Genomic DNA, 22,002 nt, shown 5'->3' on the forward strand with positions numbered 1-22,002 from the left:
CCTACATGTATTCAAGTGTTGATTAAAAAAAAGAATACTTTAAGCTAGAATAAAACTGATTTTTTTGTTTAAGTAGAGGCTTTGATCTATATTTTGATGTATTGCATATTCAAATATTTATACACCAAAATATACTGTAGGCCATCAATTGTAGTGAAAATCATCAAAGAGTTAAGTGAAGATTAATGTTTGCCAAATCATAGTATGTGGGACATAGTACAAGATTTTTACTGTTTTTCCTTTTCATTTTTCATAATTTAGCTATATGCATGACATGTAAACAAAAACAGTATATGATATGATGGTCTGTACCAAGTTGTGGCATACTGTCTAACTAGAGCGCATACAGTACCCACTATAAAGTATGCAGTATGTACTTTCCCAGTATGTGAATTGGGCCTTAATTTACTCTTCTTTTGTTTGCATTAATGAGCTTTTTAATGTTATTTAATTCCCAACTGTGGCAAGTTCCCTGTCCTGTCCTCAACCCTCACCTCTTTTTGCTCAAGAGCACACTCCATTTCTCCATTAATTTATCTTTCTTTCTTTTTATTTTTACTCTTGACTCAACTTTTGAGGAGAGAGAAGGGGCATTATTAGCTCTTTTTATACAGTTTTTCTTGCAGTGAGGGACTGGAATTCAGGATGACACAGAAAGCAGTTTTCATTTGCGTACCCTCTTGCCATGTCTTCCCCCACTCTCGTACTTCTAATTAGATTCAGGGAAAATGAACCCTAATTAAAATTGTAGCGCTCTGGCTGAGAGGCGTTGTGAAGCTGTTTTTTTCTGCACAGACCTTTTGTTTTAATACAACCAGCAGACTAGGCAGCAGATTGCCTCTGCACAAAAACATATTTTATTAAGCTTGCAATTAAAACAGGTTTGATTTCCATCCTACTGCATCTCCTGTTCTCTACCTCTGCTCTATCTGTTCCTGTTATCCAGTGTTTCTTCGCTCTGTTTCTTTGTCTCCTGTACATTAGCAATGGGATTTGAGCCAATATCCTGTGAGGAAATGAAATCTAGGCAGAGCCAACGATGACTATCAGGAGCGGTTTTACCATTTGAGAGTATATGAGTGTCACCTTTAGATCTGTAGAAATTTGGACCTGATTTATTGAAGTAATGAATTATTCCAGCCAGAAGACTGTGGGGTAGTGTACAATGTTTGAACGAACTGTGATGGACGAAGACAGTGGCTGTGTCTGAAAGCATTTATGCATGAAGGTAGTACCTCCCTAAACTGATTTCGGACAAACCTCTGAAGCAGTATAATAATTCAGTGATCTGCAACGATTTCTTTTAGCTAGAAATGACTGCAAAAATAGAAAAAGTTGGTCAAATCATACATTTACACTCAAATTGACCACCAACCAAAACTTTCAAAAGCCATCTTTATTTCTTAGCTCTGCTGTCACAGAATTGAATGTTCAGTGCAATATCATAGGCAGTGACGTATACAGTACATCTATGCTGCATTCAAAAATCAATCAGATGAATGCATCCCAGGAGACAGGATGTGACATGATCTTTGGATTCAGAATGTGTTGCAGTTCATACATTCCCCGGGGATGTTCGGAAACATAAGTTTTGCTTTTGGTGAACACAAATTAAGATATTTTTGATGAAATCTGAGAGATTTCTGATCTTCCACAGACAGAAATGGAACTACCACATTCAAGATCCAGAAAAGTAGTAAGGACATTGTTAAAATCAGTGGTTCAACCTTGATTTTGAAGCTACGGCCTTGTCCTTTGAAGCTTTTGGCCTTGAACGTGGTAGCTACGAGGGTATCTATGCAGGGTCAGAAAGCTCTCGGATTTCATCAAAAATATCTTAATTTGTGTATCTGAAGATGAACCAAGGTCTTACGAGGGTGACGAATTTAATTACAGAATATTCATTTTTTTGGGTGAACTATCACAGTTGATGGAAATAGAGTGGTATTTCAGTTCACTTTGCACTCTAACTGATTGCTTCCACAGCAGTTTATAAGACTGCATTGACATCAACATGTCAAGGTGTATGATCCGGTTAAATGCCAGATTGTTCCCATCATATTACTACTGATTAATCCACATATAGCAAACAATGAGAAAGAAAGCCCAGGTATAATGAACAAAGTCTTCCTGACATTCTAGGACAATGTGTTCTTTATCAAATCATGTCCGTTCATGTCACATCCAGTGTCCATTAACTTCAGCTGTAAAACCACCATGTCACAGAGTGTCCCAGAAGGTCAGAGATTAGCTAAATCCTCTTTGTGTGGCCATTTGGTCTAGTTTCTGAGGTGAAATTTTGTGTGTATTCTTGTGTGATCTTAGTTAAACAGCAGCTCGATCAGTACTGCACTCAAGAGAGCGGTTTGCAACATACTGGCCATACTGCTCCCTGTTTGCCTGAGAACTCTGAGGGGTAAATGCCAAATTTACATAGTAATGCTGTGAAAGTCTGAAAGTCTCCCTATATCTGACAAACCCACTTCAGGTCTTGCAGTCTCCACTAATGAGCTGATGAGTTGAATCAGGTGTGATAGAAGAGGGAGACATACAAAATGTGCAGGGCAGGGGGTACTCCAGGACAGGTTTGAGAACCATTGCTCTATAGCATTAAATTACATTTAAAATGTTACAAAAGATTTCTGAAAAGACCTGAAAAAATGTATCATGGTTTCCAAATAAATAATGAGCAGCACAACTACAAACACAGTACATATAACATGATTTTAAATTGTAATATTTTGCATCAATATTATTTTTACAGTAATTTTGATCAAATAAATGGTGCTTTGGTGAGACTTCTTTCAAAAAAATTAAAAAAAATTACAGACACCATATTTTTGGACAGTAGTTTTGTGTATTTATATTTATTTTTTATTGTAGTGACAGAGTAAAATTGGGGTGAAAAGTGAGTGCTTTATAATGTTCTTTTGACATCAGCAGCTCTGAATATCTAAGACAAGGTCTTCAGTATTTAGTGGTTTATTTTTCTTGTTTGCAGCCATAAAGGCATCTTTGTTCACTATCACTAGACAGAACTGCAGTATGTTGTTGTGTTGGGGCATCTCTGTGATGCAGTGCTGTGCTTGAGAGCATGTAATGCGTGGTGTTAATCTCTGATGCTGTCATTAGTGGTGCTATAGGGAGGCTGTGAGATGTTAGATGTGACAGTTGTTTCTCTCTCTGTTTCTCGCTCTTTCCTGTGATCTGTATATTGCTGTTTTCTTATATAAGAATCACATGCTACACAACATGTGCACAAGGTGTTAACAGTGTGTATATATACTGTATGTTTTCTTGGCACATCTGTCTGCATATGTATTTTGTGCATGCACGTTAATGCGTTTACAAGCAGGAAAGCCTGTAGAATGTAAAGAGAGTCTTTGGTTTCCTCTTCTTGTTGATTGTTGATCTCCTTGTGTCCTCTTTTGGAAGACCAAACAAAGTAGCTTTGCTTTCACAACGAAACACAGTGTCTCCACAACATGGCGCCGGCAGCAACATCGAGAATAAAAGTTACATCTTCTTTCTTAGAGTGAACATTTGGGCGGCGTTATGCAAATCTTCCCACATTATGACATAGACATGTGGGGGCTTGTTTGAATGAGCCATTTTAGGTAGGAGTGGTTGACTCTTAACTTTTATAAAGAATATCTCTTTGGATTTGAGACTTTAGTCTTTGCAACTTTACAGATCTTCTTTATGAACCAAGAGCTTGTAATACTCCAAAGAGAAAGGAAAAATTTAAATTGCATCATATGACCCCTTTAACTGACCATGAGCACAGCTAATTTATGAATTAAAGAGCTTGTAACGAGCTGAGAGTGTGTCCGATCTGGCAGCCTGGAAATAACATATGCCAGAGAGCTCAAGTAACCTGGACAGACATGTACATCTCAAAACAAATAGAAGTCTCTGTCAGTAATAAGGTTTAGTTTACATAGAGTATGGAGTACACTGCTGCTTTCACTCCTGATGAGTAAAATATCTCTGCACTGATATTAATATTCTGGCTGATATAGATAATCTACACTGTTAAAAACAGTTATTTAAATTCTACAAGTGAGTTTAGGCATCACAACATTATAATGGACAGTATAAAATGTTATGTTGTTATTAATTTCTCTGTGTTTTGAGAGATTGTGTTTTGTAAGATGACGGCAAGGCAAAGGTAATCTGTTCAAAAAAATTTTTAAATGTAAATATATAAAATATAAATACTTTTATTCAGCAAGGATGCATTAAATTGAAAAAAGTGACAGTAAATCATTTACAATGTTACAAATGTTTTTAAAATATATAATTTGAACTTTCTATTCATCAAAGAATCCTGAAAAAATATTTCACGGTTTCCATATATATATATATATATATATAGATTTAGAGACCAATTAAATTTCCAATATAAATATATATTGTAACAGTTTATATCCAGTAACTGTTTTGGTACTGACATATCATGCATCTTTACATCAGATATTACTAGGTATATCTATATCGAATTACTAATAAGGTAAAGAGGTAATGGTTTAGACATGTAATATAATGTTCTCCGTTTATCTAATAGAATGTGATATTATTTTCAACTTTAATTTTTATTTCATTTATTTATTTTTTACTTTGTTTGTGTGTGCTTTGTAGCATGTGATGAGTGGACAGTTCTTCCAAACCCCAATCTTCATCGTGACGTCAATCGTTTTGGACACACAGCAGTTGTCAGTAATGGGTAAGTTCTTGATGTGGTCTCTTTCCATTTGTAGATACCATCGGTATATGCACTCTTCCTGTACCCTGGTTATTTTTTCCACTGAAGTTTATTTAGTTAACAACTCATTTTGCCTCGTTTCCTTTGGAAAGATGTTTTGGCAAGACAAACAGTACTAACAGAAAAGGTGTGTGTTTTCTCTCCCCCTCAGCTCAATGTATGTTTTTGGTGGTTTCTCTGGTGTGATCCTGAACGATGTACTGGTGTATAAACCTGCCAACTGTGAGGCCTTCCTCGAGGTGGATCTTTGTCAGAGCTCTGGTCCTGGTGTTCGCTGTGTCTGGATAGAAGAACGCTGTGTACCCTGGGACTCCAGCCATGCTAATGACACTTTGCCTGCTTCCTTCTGCCCCGCACGCACCAGTAAGAACCTATCATCGTAAAAGCTTATGTTAAAACACTGTCTACAGAGAATTACTTTTATGGTCAATTATGGATGTATTGTGCCCTGTTTTAGAGGCATGTTTCATCATACATTCACACTGAATTTATTTCTAATTCGAAGGAGTCTGTGAAAGTGGGCCTTGTTTTACCCTGAAGGGGTTTATTTTGTGGTTGACTAAATTATTCCGCCTACTACAAGGCTATTTAACAAAAATAAATGAATAAATAGATATGAAATATTGACCTAAGGTTCTGGAAGATACGCTACCACTTAATGTTTTTGAAAGAAATTAATATTTTTACTTGCAAAGGCTGGATTGAATTGATCAAAAGTGACAGTAGACATTTTTAATGTTACAAAATATTTATATTTTAAATAAATGCTGTCTTTCTATTCATTAAAATACTGTGTATACTTCCCCCAAAAATATTTAGCAGCACAACTATTCATAACATTGATGATGATAATAATAAGAAAATTTTCTTGAGCAACTATTTAGCAAATGAGGATCATGTGACACTGAAGACTAGAATAATGTCTGCTGAAAATTCAGAAATAGCTGAAATACATTTTTTTAATATGTTAAAATTAGAAAACAGTTGTTTTAAATTGTAAGAATATTTCAAAACATTACTGCTTTAAATGTTTAAATGTATTTTTGATTAAATAAATGCAGCCTCTGTGAGCATAAAAGACTTAAAAACATTTTCAAAATCTTACCAACGCCAAACTTTTGAACAGTAGTGTGTAATTTATGAAAAATCTGTGACCATTACAAACGTTTACACATCCTTTCAACTTGTGGGAATATCTATAGACCTGGTTTACTATCCCACATCACCATCCCAGTGGGGTGAATTTTATTGTACATCTCATTCATTTGTGTTAGACTTTTAGCTCTCTATGTCAAATGCACACCTGGAAAGTATTTTTCCTTCCCATAAATCCTCTGTCAGGAGATTATTGTTAAGACACATATAATCCTATTTACACTTGATACATTGGGAGGCTTATATGCAGAGCCACTCACATGTTCTGTTTTACCTTGATGGCGTACAGCCTGTTTTCCACTGGGTAAATCCTGCCTGACTGTGGAAATGCCTGTTGATAATTGACTGAACAAAAGGTCAGTCAGCGCATAATAATCTCATAGCGATGTAATTATGATAGCGCTGAAACCAAACTCCAGCGATTGTGGATACAGATGTTTTTGTCTGTGGGCAAAACTGGACCTGAGAGGATTACTGCAATTACCGCGTGGAGTTTGGAGTGCTATCAGAGGTGGATTGGACTTTAATTAAGTAATGGAATGACAAACAAGTTCATGATGGATTATTCTGTATTGTGTGTATCTCAGAGACCTGTTATCGTGCCGTTTATCATTGTACACAGGCACTGTTTGGGTGGTTGCTCTCTTTATTTACTGTACATTATTATGCACTATGTCCTTATATTTTTATGTATTGTGTATACACACACACACACACACAAACACGCACGCATGCTACCATTCAAAGGTTTTGAGGTTTTTGGGACTTTTTCATGTTTTTGAAAGAAATATCTCATAGGGATGACTTTTGCACAGTAGTGTATGTCTGAGGGAAACTTACTGTCTTTAGAAAATTTTAGATGGTATTTTTTCTTTTCATCTTGCCTCTTTATAATGCATATTAAAGTTCATAAGTGCAGCGCTGCTTTGTTTACAGTGGAAACCAAGGAAATGCTTTAAGCTCCACCTGCTGGCAGAGAGTGAATCTGCATCTCATTCAGCTCGTCCACTGTTTCATGCAGATATTTTTATGTATAGTTTCATAAAACTGAAGTCAGAACATTGTTTTTGCTTCAAATTTCGAAATTATACAATTTAATTTAGATTAAAAACTGCTCGTGTTGCATGTATGCAGCATCTTTGTTTGAATCATGATTAAAATGCAGTGGCTGCCTCTAATTTTAAATGAAAAGAGCACAGACAAAGCCTTTTTTTGTTTATATGGAGAGACTTATTTTATTTGTGTTATTTATTTTATTTGGGGCTTGTTTTAAAATTTAATTTAGTTTTATTTACATTTACATTATATTTACATTTTGCGATTTAGCAGACACTTTTATCCAAAGCGACTTACAAATGAGGACAACAGAAGCAATCAAAACCAACAAAAGAGTAATAATATGCAAGTGCTATATTAGTATATTATAGTGTTATATTTCCATTTCACAAAGAAATGTGCAGCATTTTGTCTAAGCAATAATAAAAGGACACATTTTATTTATAATTTCTTAAATCTCATCTCATCTATCTATCCATCTAATAAAAATATTCACATCTAAATAAATGTTTATAAATGTTGAGTTGAGTTGAGTAAACAGTTAAAAGAGTGTGAAGAATCTTTGTTACTTCTATTTCTTTTCTCCCATCCTTCGTGTTCATTTTTGTCCTGGATTTTCTCATTGTTTATCCTTTGAAACTGTTCCAGACAAAAGCCAGTTCCTGTGTGACCTCTCTTTCCCAGAAATAATGATGAAAACAAACCATCAAACAGAAAACATCCTCCCCAAAAAGAAAAGAACAGGAACAACCGTACTTATGTGTATGATGGTTATTCATGGTCTGAAATAAACAAATTCACAGTCAGTACAAAAGTTTCTTCTCTGTCCTTGGCTCTTCCCCTCGATTCTGCGGTTTTAATTTTGCTGTGCCCTGTCCATGTCCACCTCCGCTGTTCAACTTTAGCCCTTACCCATGTGTCATTGCACACACTCATTTTTCACCTCAGTTGTGAAGTGTTTCACCTTGAGAGCTCTGAGCTCCGAGTTAGAACCTTGTTACCTACAAACCTCCAATTTTGTTTTATGCTAATAAGTAGATATTTTTCTTGTTTCTGATGATTCTTGTTTTTGTGACCATAGATTCAGCTGGTAAACAGTGTCAGCAGTTTTCAGACTGTGCTTCCTGTACGGCCAACACCAATGACTGCCAATGGTGCGAAGACAAGAAATGCATCTCTTCTTCAAGCAACTGCACCGTGGTATGTCCAAACTGAGACTCTGCTGTTTTAAAGATTTAAAACCATTTATAACAATTAAAATATGCTGTGCCATGTTTTGTCTGCATTCAGCTTACAATTGAGCTTGCCCGCCACCCTCGAGGTCCCCTGTACCTCAACCCTCCCCCTGCAATGCTTTCTGAGCATCAGCTTTCTATTTGGAGACCCGGGGTGCGCAAAAATGGCCAGGTACGCAGTAACAGAGCTTATAACATTATTGATTGTTTTAGGCTATGTTTACAAGACAATGGTATAGTCAAAAACAGAAAAGTTTTTCCCTTGCGTTTTTAAAAGTTTCACATATACACGACAACGTTTTCAAAACGATTCACGTTTACACATATCTGGGAAAGTGGACAAAAATGCTGTATTACGTATGCCAGGCCAGTAGGTGGTGCTGTCAGTTGTTAGTAAACATATGATGTAAATATATGATGTATATGATGAATCTCCACTGTTGGTTGTAATATTGGTGAAGTAAATCCACACTTTGCTGAAGAAGTGTTAGCAAACTCTTGAGCAGCAACAACAGTACCATATACTCCGCCACTGTTGTGTATATGTTCAGACTTGCCTTTAAAATTGACACGTACTGCGCATGTCTAAATACCTAACACGTACTGCGCACGCGCAAAAAAAACAAAACAAAAAAAACAAACACTGTTGATATGTAAACTAACAGACAAAAGGCATAAAAAGGTTCCAGTTTTTGGCTTAAAATGTTGATGTGTAAACGGCCCCTTAGAGAATTAGCATCTTTAATCTCTTGATTTCTCTTGTTTCTTCCTCATACGAATGCTCTAGAGGATTTCCATGGATTTCTTGCTTAAAGGCAACACAATGTTGTACAGTAAAATTTCTTGGCAATGTCGCATCTTATTTCGTCCTCTTGTTTTCAGTCTGTGAGGAACTTTACCAAATGCAGTGTTCGAAGTGAGCAGGTTTGCAGCAAACTGGTGAACTGCAGGAGTTGCTCACTGAACATCAACTGTCAGTGGGAACCACAACAGCAGGAGTGTCATGCTTTGCCTGGTGAGTTGAAGGATGGATGGTTGGATGAATAGACGGACTGACAAAGAAATTACATGTCTATATAAAAAGTGATTAAAGTAGACATTTCTGAAAATTCAGCTTTGTTATCACAGGAATAAGTTACTTTTTAACTTTATATATAAAAAAGCAACAGCTCTTTTTTAAAATTGTAATAATATTTTATAATAATGGTCCACATGTTTAAGATAATCAGAACACCAGCCAGTCACAAGTGCTCTCTTCCTGTGATCCTGGGAAAGTTAGAAAAATGTCTGAAATTGTTTTAAGCAATTTCAATTTTATATGGGTTTGTGCACCTCAGATGCAAAAACAAAGGAAACAGGTTTCCACACTCTGAGGGCATCTCTACCTGATTTATTTGATCTGATCTAGTTTGAGAGCAGGAAGTGATGCAGTTGTTTGATGTATTATTAACATTCTTGTGTCTCCCTTGGGAAGAAATGTTTTCTACCTACACTTTGTACCTATTCTCGGTTTTTTCCAGACTGCCTGTAAAGATGCACGCACACACACACACACACACACACACACACACACACACACACACACACACACACACACACACACACACACACACACACTGGTTAATTTTTTGACACTTTCTTGACCAAGATTTGTTGTTATGCATTTTATGCATATCACAGTATTACTTATATAAAACTTTCAAAATCATGAAAGTTTTTGTTTTTAGGTTTAAATTAAAATTTTAGTGTGAACTCAATGTATATGTACTGCATATTGTAATTTTCCTAAACGTAAACACTTAGTGATTTTGAATTTACAAAAGTGTGTTTACTTAGTGAGTAAATAATCATAATTCATGTACATTCAGGGTTTAAGCTGGTCATTGTCCTGCAGTCTCTCTGTGTCTGATATCATGATCTTCTCAAGGACATGAGCCAGACAGACTCACTTCTCAGCGGTCATATTTCTAACTGATAGCTCAGTTTGGAAGCATACATACACACACAAATTAAAACGTTATCTGCAAAGGACATAAACTCTGTAGTAAAGATGTGTATATCCAAGCATGGAAAAAGCGTGACCTTTGCAGGTGGATAGTACATCACATATGTGACCCTGGACCACAAAACCAGCCATAAGGGTAAATTTCTCGAAATTGAGATTTATACATCATCTGAAAGCTGAATAAATAAGTTTACCTTTGATGTATGGTTTGTTAGGATAGGACAATATTTGTCCGAGATACAACTATTTTAATATCTGAAATCTGAGGGTGCAAAACAATCTAAATAGAAAATCGCCTTTAAAATTGTCCGAATGAAGTTCTTAGCAATGTATATTACTAATCTAATCTGATATATTTACGGTAGGAAATTTACAAAATATATTCATGGAACATGATCTTTACTTAATATCCTAATGATTTTTGGCATAAAATAAAAATCGATAATTTTGACCCATACAATGTTTTTTTGGCTATTGCTAAAAATATACCCCAGAGACTTAAGACTTAAGTTTTGTGGTCCAGGGTCACATATGAGTTCTGACATGGACCAGAAGGCCAGTTCCATCTGCAGTAATTATTCAAGTTTGCTGAGCTATTTATCCGTTCATGGCTGAGCAGCTTGTCAAGAAACCCAGGGTTCATTGTTCTTTTTCTTTGCTCTGTTATTTCTTTTTTTATCACATTACAGCCTTTATCTTAGAGTATAATCAACCACATTTTATAAAATATACAGTTGAAATGAAAGGGCTTATTTTTATGCTATTTTTAGTGCTGCTTGGTTTTGTAATTGGCTATGACCATGTGCTTTTCTTTTTGTTTTGCTTTTCTGGAATTTGAGGGGTGGGTGTTTGTGGTTAACCATTGCCACGGTTAATTATTCAGTGCTGCTCAGTTTAATAAGTTTAAACCCCAGAGTGTGGCATGGTCCTGAATTTTAATATCTCGATCAGAATGATTTGTTAGCATTGTTCAGAGGTCTTGTGTGAGTGAGGCCTAGTTTGGACAGTGAATCCTGGATTTCTCTGCTTTTTTACAGCACATTTGTGCGGAGAGGGTTGGAGTCAGGTTGGAGATGCATGTCTGAGGCTGAACGCAAGCAAAGAGAGTTATGATAATGCCCAACACTACTGTAAGAACCTGGATGGCAACATCGTCTCTCTGACCTCCGCCAGGCAAGTGGACTTCATACTAGATGAGCTGCAGAAGTATCAGCTGCAGGAGAAGGTGAGTCAAGCTCAGTCGCTTGTGTGCTAGTTTACATTGATTTATCTTGGTAATGGTTGGGTATTGATCTAGAACACAGGCAACACTTTCCTGTTTTTCAGTATGTTGCATACAGATTAGTTATGTCACCATGTCAGAAATTCAGTAGTCAGTGCCCTGCCAATACCAATGAAAGTTCATGGTACTAGATACCTAGTTTTGCAACCAATAGGCTATTGAACACACTCCTTTGCTTATTACAGTTAAATATTAATGCATACAATTTGTAATATTAATATACAATTTCAGTCATAAACAAACAAATAAATAAATGATTAAGTGACTGATTTTGCTCGTTTCTTTGACTTTAGTCATTATTTTTTTCATGAATGAAAACATGGCCTTTTTTAGTCTTTTACATTTAATTCAATTCAATTCAATTCAAGTTTATTTGTATAGCGCTTTTTACGATACAAATCATTACAAAGCAACTTTACAGAAAAATTAAGTTTCTACAATATTTAGTAGTAGCTTATCAGTGATGACTGTCAGTTCATGTGCATATGGAAGAAATGTTCAGAAAAATCAATAAAAAGACGTAAACAAACAGACGATTAACACTATTAACAGCAATTATGCAATCAAACTTATAGCAAAATGTGGTAGTTCTGTATGTTGTCTCTGGGTTAGCATCATCTGAGGTCCTCTGAGGGGCTGGCATCATCTCTTCTCAGGTGTTCTGGATCCAGACTGGAGCTTGTGTAAATCCTAGTTACCGCGGGATGTAAATCCCGTGGCAAAGCAGAGAAACAAATAGAGACATAATTAGCGTAGCTGCTGTTCCAGCCAAGTAAAATTAATTTGTTTAACCCAAGCTAAAGAATAATAATGCACATTTGATCAGATATAAGTGCAGTCCAAAAATTATGAGATGCATTATTTGAATGCTTGGCCAAAGAGGTGTGTGTTTTAATCTAGATTTAAACAGAGAGAGTGTGTCTGAGCCCCGAACATTATCAGGAAGGCTATTCCAGAGTTTGGGAGCCAAATGCAAAAAGCTCTACTCCTCCTTTAGTGGACTTTGCTATCCTAGGTACTATCAAAAGTCCAGCGTTTTGTGACCTTAGGGAGCGTGATGGGTTGTAGCGTGGTAGAAGACTAGTTAGGTACGCAGGAGCTAAGCCATTAAGGGCCTTATAAGTAAGTAATAATATTTTGTAACTGATACGGAACTTAATAGGTAGCCAGTGCAGAGACTGTTGTAATGGGGTAATATGATCATATTTTCTTGACCTGGTAAGGACTCTAGCCGCTGCATTTTGGACTACCAGTAGCTTGTTTATTGAGGATGCAGGACAAACCACTAGCAGTGCATTACAATAGTCCAGTCTAGAGGTCATGAATGCATGAACTAGCTTTTCTGCATCAGGATCAGGTAACATGTTTCGTAGCTTGGCAATGTTTCTAAGATGGAAAGAATGCTGTTTTTGTAACATGGGAAATATGATTTTCAAAAGACAAGTTACTGTCGAATATAACACCCAGATTTTTTACAGTAGAGGAAGTAACAGTTCATCCGTCTAGTTGCAAATTGTAATCTACGAGATTCTGTGTAATGTTTTCTGGTCCATAAAGTAATATCTCTGTCTTATCTGAATTTAATAGGAGACAATTATTGGTCATCCAATCTTTTACATTTTTAACACACTCTGTTAGCTTAGATAATTTAGAAGTTTCACCTGGTCTTGTTGAGATATATAGTTGAGTATCATCAGCATAACAGTGGAAACTAATCCCGTATTTTCTAATGATATTACCAAGGGGCAACATGTATATTGAAAATAGCAGAGGACCTAGGACAGATCCTTGTGGCACTCCATATTTTACTGGTGATAAATGAGATGACTCCCCCATTTAGATAAACAAAGTGGTAGCAATCGGACAGGTAGGATCTAAACCATCTTAAAGCCTGCCCTTGGATACCTGTATAGTTTTGTAATCTATCTATGAGTATGTCGTGATCTATGGTGTCGAACGCAGCACTAAGATCAAGTAAAACTAGCAATGAGATGCAGCCTTGGTCTGATGCAAGAAGCAAGTCATTTGTAATTTTAAGTAGATGCTATTTTCCAAAACAACTTAAACATGAGGAACATCGCAAGCAATTTATCATACAAGGATGAGCTACAGTAATAAAGCCTGTTTACATTCACTTAATACTTTGCCAAGACAGGAATTACAGCATGTAGAAAGACATATATTGCTACTTTTTTGAAACATTGGCTTGATATTGAAATACCAGTATTTTTAACATTTGTAAAGGCCCTTTCACACCAGTTGCAGTGTGAAACAGTAAAGGAATAAAGCTTTTTTTTTGACTGACACAAGCTCTTCTTTCTGGGCACCTGATTTGTTTACCTAAATTAGTTTTTGATTTTAAGTATATTTGCCTTGCTCTGCTCTGACTCCCATTTTTAAAGTGATTATTTAAACACCCTTAAATGTCCTGGCAGATATTTCTGTCCAAGTAAACAAACATTAGCATTGACAATTTACTTGGTAAGTTTCTTTGTGTCAAGTCCAGATGTAGTGCCAGTTGTTTCGGGTGTAGGTTTGTTTCAAAATGTCAGTAAAGCTTAAACTAATACTTTACACGTCAAAAAACCTTACTCATGCCTTCAGTAAAGAGCCATTCTGCACAAAATCTGTGGAGTCCCCTCGATGCTGTGGTGTAAATATTTGTCATGTGTTAATCAAAAGGAAAGGAGTGACTCTCTGCGTAATCCGCTCCCTCGCTGATTGCGGCGTGAGCCTCAGTGTTTAAGCAGCTTTTGTCCTTTGAAGATTAACACAGTTTTCTAAAGGACCCACCTTTGATGTGAAAAAAGATTCACATGCGCCGGTTTCTCAGTTGCCACTATTTTTTCTATTTGCTGTCACTCACACAGACAGTCACACTCACTCCCTGTGGCTGCACAAACTCACAGGAGATCTTAAACCTTTTAAACCTTTTAATCAAAGCACGCAAGACCTTTTCATACAGGGAGGTTGTTAATTTGAATAGAAAATCTGAGAGGTTGGGGTATGTCAAATTCAGTTTGTTTTGCTTTGAATTGATAATTAAATTGTGCGTTGGCCTTTTGCCATTCCTTAAAGAAGACAGAAAGAAAGAAAAGTGTATTTATAACACCATAACATGTCTAATTCTCAGAAGACAGGCTTATTAGCCATCAAAACGTCAAGGTGCACTGAATGAATGTCCAGATGGAAGTCTGTAATGTGGCAAATTCGAGTTCAAATTGAGTTCAAATAGCAGTTTATGAAGATGAACTCTTCTTTTTTATTTCACTGAATTTATCGGATCTGCAAATATGTCAGTCTGTTTGTCGTTTTAACTTCAGATGTCTTTCTGTTCTTTACACTAATGTTCATAATCAGAGTATTTATGGACACAGGGCGATAGCAGCTTATTGAACCTGTGTTCAAAGTGGTTTTAATGCATTTATACCAGCTTTATGTTAGATATGTGGCACAGTCGCATTTTAGCATCACATTTAAGTGGAAACAGGTGTATTTATTAATTCGTAATAACATATTCCTGCATTTGGTTGCAGCACATTTTTTGTACAACAGTTTCTCAAATAGTAATAGCTGTAAGAAATTTTAAAATCAATCCAGAAATAAAAAAAATGCTATTGATAGAAAAGGTCTATTTAAGTCATTGTATTGCATTTTTATGCATTCTATGTGGAATTTTACTAGATGTTTCACTGGATTGTTTTGTGCATGTATGTGTGTAAAGAAGACATGAACAAAGCCATTTTCTCTCTTGCAGAAACTAACTCCCTGGGTGGGTCTAAGGAAGATAAATGTTTCATACTGGGGGTGGGAGGACATGTCTCCCTTTACTGCCAGCACGCTGCAGTGGTTACCAGGGGAGCCAAGTGACTCAGGCTTTTGTGCGTACCTGGAAAGAGCTGAGGTAGCCGGACTCAAAGCCAAACCCTGCACTGCCAACACCGAGGGGCTGATCTGTGAGAAGCCAGTTGGTGAGAAAAGTTTTCATTGTTTTTTTCACCTTTCCTTTGTAAAATGAACCTGGAGGTGATTCAGCGCCTGTTCTGTGGTGGATGTTGTTCTTACACATCAAACCCAAACTGAATCCGCTCCCACAGAAAACTCCACAGAGTTCTAAAGAAATGGGAAGTCTGGCATTCACACAGTTCTACACATCCCTACTCTTTAAGTAGACTTTTATTAAATATATTTGGTCTTAATTTGATATTGCTTTCAGTTAGCAATTTGGGTGTTGTACTCTCAGCTCCACTTACATAAACTGTGTTTAATACCAATTCCAGAGAGTTCTAGAGATTTTCCCTTGAATTGTATGCAGATCAAGTCTCAGCCTCCTCTTGGCATTATATATGACACATATGTGAATGTGATTTGGTGTGTGCAACAGCCATAATGTTCTTTTCCATATATGATGTATTAAACAAATGACTAGGTTTTATACAATAATATCCAGTTAAAACAAGGGGCTATAGTTTCTTGCTTTTTTATAGACTTTTTATTTAAATTTTGTGAGTACACTCACATATCTTCTGCTGCCTTGGCTGCAGTATGTCTGTTGGACCTGTTTGAAAACACTCTGGAATAGAGACTCAGGGGAAGCACAAATTAGGCCTTGAACGAGAGTTGGACACTCCCCCCTACAGACAGCAAAGAGCATAAAGAATGAATGTCAACTGGTCCTCCCCTCATCTGTGTGTCTTCTGCTCGTTTTATGTCTTATTCACGTTATTCTGCTCACTGTGCTCATTTCAGTTGTTTCTTTTACTCTACAGGAGGTAACAAACAGACAATAAGAATAGACATTGCCATTATCATGATTCTAATAAACATTGTCATCTTTAAGTGTTGATAAAAATGCAGAATATATTATTATAGCTACAGAGTTTTACAATGGAGTGCAAAAGTCTGGGACCACACTGAAATCTAGGATTTCGAATATAATTTTAACCTTGAAATAAACAGTTTTAGGATTAACTTTGATCAAATAAAAATTTGAGAGAAATGTTATTATAAAAAATATTTAAGATTGCTGATTCTCAGTTTCTAATCAAAGAAATTTGCTCAGTATTTCAAATGATGTAATTCACAAGGTCATTGCAATACTTACTACTGCATTTTCCTCCCTCAGTGAGCCCAAACCTTAGCGTGCGTCCATGTAAGATTCCCTGCGCCCTGCGAACCAGCTGTGCCAACTGCACCAGCCAGGCCATGGAGTGCATGTGGTGCGGCAGTACCAAGCGCTGTGTGGATTCCAATGCATATGTCATCTCCTTCCCCTACGGCCAGTGCCTGGAGTGGCAAACTGGAGACTGTGGCGGTGAGTGCATGCTCATACCATCAAGGACACTCACGCATTAAGATACACGGCAGACTAGAAGCTGGAGTTATAGGTACACACTATTCTGGTGAACACACACAGCTTCTAACTCGTTTGTTTTCTGACTTCACATTTTTCCCTTCTATTGTGAGCCTAAGGGAGATTGAGTTCTGAGAGTGCAGATGCTGTGAACACTCAGCCCTGCTCCACCGGAAAATCTATAAATTATCGATGTCTGTCCGGCCTTGCACATGAGACGGAGACCCTGAACAAAGAGAAAAAAGTCTTTCTGATCTTAGTCTCAGACATTTCATCTTATTCAGACTTAACTTATGGCATGAAGTCTTGTCCTCATTGCAGGTTTTCTGACAAAGAACAACCCACTTAGACAGCAAGCTTAGATTGTCATGTAAAGTGACTAAACACTCTTTGTTTTGTGTTTAGTGCCATTTAGTGTTTTTTCTAAAATAAATTAGGTCTTCACTGACAAAAAATGACTTTAAGGGATATTTCACCCATAAATGAAAAATGTCATCAGATGCACACCCTCTTGTCAAATTTCTTTTTTCTTTTAAACGCAAAAGAAGATATGTTGAAGAATGTTGGTAACAAAATAGTTAGCAACATTTTAGTATAGGGACCAATTCTCACTATTAAAGGCAAAATATGTAAGATATTCATAATAAAATATCCAAATACCATATGCACAGTGTGATATATTTCATGCATTTGTGTACTTGCATTATCCCAAAAGTTCCCAAGGATTTGTAAATCCAGAAAAATTCCAGTTTTAAATAATGGCTCATCCCTGGTCATTGTCGCCTATCAATGACCTAATATCTGCACTACCCTCAGTTCCCAATACGGCTGTTGGGAAAAGTGTTGACTGTAGCATTAAATCTAGATCTGCTCTTTGTTATTGTTTCGAAAATTCGACCTCTAGCAGCGAAAACTTACATATGTGCCTTTAACTAGTTACTTATTAGCATGCCTGTTATTAACATATTGGCTGTTTATTACTACTTACTAAGCACATATTCTGAATGACAATAATCTACATCCCTAATCCTACCCAATACAAAAACTACCTTACTAACTATTAATAAGCAGCACATTAGGAGTTTATTGAGACAAAGGTCATGGTTAATGGTTTATCAATAGCAATTACTGGACCTTAAAACACAGAGTGACCAAATAGTTTTAATGACCTTTTACTTACATGTAATGGAATATAAAGAGAAATTTCTCGAAATATGTTTCGCTGTGGATTTTCACCATTTTTTTCATTGTAGCGCCACCTATGGGTAAAATTTGATGCAACTTGGCATGCAATTTAGCAAGCAACTTGTCCGGTTGCCTGTGTTTGTAAAGTTTTGTAAAGTATGGACTTTGCATTCTGTAGATATAGGTGCAATGCCAGACAGATTAATTCAGATCTTTGCAATGCTTTGATGTATCAAAGTGTCGAGGGTTGGTTTGTGCAAAATTTAGTAATGATTGAACGAATGGTTTTGAATGATTAGAAGGAATTTGTGAAGATTGTGGAAAAAACCTCAAAGAATTAAAATTTTACAGTTCTAAAAAATATAAACAGAAATGCAAATGTATTTATTAATTCCACCTAATGTCAGTTGTGAACAAGGCTTACAGTAGTGGTGGGATTTATCCCTATGCCACAGAATTTGGTGTCTCTACAACTTACGTCTCTGCACCTCTGGGGCTTGGACCCCTAATGCCGAGTTCACACTGCATGATTTTCAAAGTCATCGGATCACCGTTGTTTTTACAGTGCACGAATATCCATGGGCACAGCGTCTGAGTCTGAGGCCGAGGCTGTTCAGATCTCTGCTCAGTCACTTTATGATTCAACAGCTCCTTTAGTTCCTTCTAAGTAGATTTGCAGAAATATCCCTATACACGAGCGATATCGTCTGGTCCAAAACAACACAGAATCATGCCAAAGTATCTGAAATGACTGATGGTTATCGTCTCAGAAAAGCCTTAGGAGTAGCTGACGCTGACCTACCTTGTATAGTCATCAGCAAGTTTGTAGACGCATAGAATCATTCTTTCCTTCTGCATTAAGAGGCACTGGAGCTGGCATCGTAATGCAGCGTAAATGAGCAGCTGCAATGGGGACGAGAATGAAAAATAGATATGCAGTCCAACTGAGAGGCATAATGCTTAATAACCAACATATTTCTTCAGAAAAAAATACTACTACAAAAACCTGACAGGTGAAATTGCCTGTCTGTAGTGTCTCAGGAAGCCGAAAGTCTTTCATGGCCTTGAGACCCTGAGACCACGACCTCCCCTTCCATTTGCCATTATAGAGTTACACAGATATTACTGTTCTTTCTCTGTGGATGTGCTGGTCATTGATTTTATCTGCACTGCAGAGACTAAAGGCCTCCAGTGCATTGTTAACTTGGATGTTGATGGTTGTATTTCATAGAAGCGATCTGTCAGACAATAAACATCATTAAGGTCAGCTCTCTGATGGAAGTGAATTGCTAGAGGATATCTTTTCTTCCTCCAAGGAGTCAGTTCATGGGAAAAGCAAATATTTTGCTGCGTGATTCTATGATTTGAAAGGCCCCGAAGATGTAGCTGTTGTGACGGAGGATGATTTAATTAGAGAAAGTGCAGTTTTCATATTTAAACAAAGCTCCAGACAGAGATAAAGAAACAGTGTGACAGCATGATAATATGCACCTAATCAAAATGGAAATGAACTTCTTCACTGGCTCAATATGCTCAGCAAATATAGCCTTTTGAATTTAGAAGTTGAGATAATAGAAATACCGTATTGTACAGTGCGCCAGCGTGTTGCACGTCGGCCACGTCCATTGTCTTGTATTGTTATGGTACGAATGAGTTTGAAGTCTTTTTGTTTTTTGTTTTCAAAAACGTTTTAAAGTCTTTGTAATTATTCAGTCTAAAAAGACACAGACAAAAAACCTTCTTCAGTCAAAAAGTAAACCTGTGTGGTGAGCATACTTTTGTCATAACTTTCCTTTATGTTCAAAAATATCTTTTTTTTGGAAGTCATTGTGGATAAGAGCTTCCATATCAGAAAAGTTTCACAAAAATGTTTTAAATTATGTACAAATTGTCAAAATGTTTAGGGTCAGTCTCATATGCTCACCATGGAATTTATTTTAATAAAATACAGTAAAAGCAGTAATATTGTGAAATATTATTACAGTTTAAAATCCAGTCTTCAGTGTCACATGATCCTTCAGAAATCATGCTCAAGAAAAATTTGTCAATGTTGAAAATTGTTATGCTGCTAAACATTTTTGTTGATCCTTTGCTGATTTTTTTGTCAAATTACAAATGTCTTTATTGTCACTTTCAACCAATTTAATACAGTTGTTGAATAAAAGTATTAATTTCTTTAAAAAAAACACACACACATACACAAGATGAGGACTTCAGTTTTATTTTATGTGGCCATTTCAAGATCACATACCCAAAGACTTGCGATCAGCAGTCTATGCAAAACCCATTATTTTACATATTGAGGGGGATGTTCGTCCCTTGGTATCTATGTAGTTATGTATGTGATTTCCTCTCTCAGAACATCACAGACCAGCAGTATTTCCAGTCCTAACTGTAGACAGAGTTTCCATGTTGACATTTGGCCATACATGCCTCGAACAGATTTTTATTTAGAGTTAAATTTATATTTATTTTAATATTTGTGTTAAAGGTTTCATTTGAAGTTATATTGATTTTTGATAATCTATGGTATTAATAATGTCCCCGCATATAGTTGTGAAAAACATAGGTAAATCAGTTCTGTCTTTCTGATTTACCTATGTTTCTGACGAAATGTCTTATTTTTAAAGTCTAATAGCTGAACGAGTGCCACTAGCAACTTTCTATGTTATAATAAGGGCTTATTTCTAGATTTAATTTGGAATTTTTAATGACCTTTTGCGAAACTTCATACCGAATCTGTGTAAAGACCTATCAGTGTGCTTATTAAGTTAAGGCAAATGGTACTTTTTCGAAGAAAAAAAAACCCCACAATATTGAGAATGTTGTATAGATTTGCATATGCAATGAATGTGTAGGTGTCCTTGGCTAAAGATAATCCTCCTATCTTTTGCTAAAACACAAAAAGGGAAAGGAGGGAGCAAGAGAAAGTGAGAGAGGAAGAGATGAGAATTGTGTTTGTAATTATGAAACAGCTCTGTGATTGTGCCGAATACATGGCATAGCAAAATGAATCATTGTACTGGGCGTGAATAATGCAGGAGGAGTGAGGAGCTTCTGGGTAGAGAGTTCACCTAACACATCTGTGCTCTGTGGAAATCTAGATCAAGAACGCAAAAGAACATGCAAATATGCTCAGAACTTCTACAGAATATGTCAGAAAACTTTTCAAATTTCTTTTTTCTATGTGATGCATTATTCATTTATATAAGATGTTTGTATACATCCTGCAGTAATCAGAACAGCTTCAATTCACCATGTCAGTGCTTTGGTGTTCTTTCTGGTTCTTATTATAATTATTTTTAAATACTAATTTTAATATCAGTATATTTTAATATTAAATATTAGTTTATTTTATGTTTTATTTTACTCATATGAACAATATTTTAAACCTGCAGTTGATAATGGCCAGAAAGACTCCTTGTAGATGATAAAACTTTGCCTTTAAAATTTCTTTATGTCTTCAAACAGCACATTTATGAATATTATAAGGTAGGTCAAACACTGTGGCACTTCAGAGAGTCTTATTTTCACTTCTGAGTATCACACTGACTGTGGCAGCGTTCTCTCAGGGTGCCTTTCTGCCTGGTTTTTAATGACACTCTCCACATCTTCTAGAATCTGCCCTCGCCATTAACCCTGAGACACTTTTTGACCCTCGCACTGTCTGAGGACCCATTAGACGGGGTCTGGTTGAGGGGTACATTGATGGACGCATCTTCTGTCCCTATTGCCTGCATACATTTTCTGCTCCCACACACACACAAAAATGTCTAAAAATGAAAGGAGGTCATTACTGAGGGGCTCAGGAAACTTTGTTATAGAAAACCCCTACTGGCAGAGAAAATGTAAATCATTTGACACTCTCCCATGTGTCTCAAATGTCCAGCACTCTGAATGTCAGACACATTGTATGAATACACATTCATAAATGTAATGGCACGAAACTCGATTTATTTTGAAATT

The 22,002-nt window shown here is 36.4% G+C and overlaps 1 protein-coding gene across 3 annotated transcripts in view; it reads left to right on the plus strand.

Moving 5' to 3' along the window:
• Positions 1-22,002, plus strand: part of atrnl1a (attractin-like 1a) — a 233,763-nt gene that overhangs the window by 50,631 nt on the left and 161,130 nt on the right. For 2 of the 3 annotated variants that reach the window (XR_006156248.1, XM_042736733.1), the window contains exons 11-18: positions 4,642-4,726; positions 4,917-5,128; positions 8,058-8,176; positions 8,267-8,383; positions 9,094-9,226; positions 11,254-11,441; positions 15,256-15,469; positions 16,624-16,812. Coding sequence is in view for 1 of the 3 variants with exons in the window: in XM_042736733.1 (XP_042592667.1) it covers positions 4,642-4,726; positions 4,917-5,128; positions 8,058-8,176; positions 8,267-8,383; positions 9,094-9,226; positions 11,254-11,441; positions 15,256-15,469; positions 16,624-16,812 (1,257 nt within the window). In the remaining 2 variants the exon portion in view is untranslated. Of the gene's footprint in view, positions 1-4,641; positions 4,727-4,916; positions 5,129-8,057; positions 8,177-8,266; positions 8,384-9,093; positions 9,227-11,253; positions 11,442-15,255; positions 15,470-16,623; positions 16,813-22,002 lie in introns of those variants that run through there. The other variant, XR_006156249.1, reaches the window with a different exon arrangement.

The sequence above is a fragment of the Cyprinus carpio genome, chromosome B13 (assembly GCF_018340385.1).
Source record: "Cyprinus carpio isolate SPL01 chromosome B13, ASM1834038v1, whole genome shotgun sequence".
Lineage (NCBI taxonomy): Eukaryota > Metazoa > Chordata > Actinopteri > Cypriniformes > Cyprinidae > Cyprinus > Cyprinus carpio.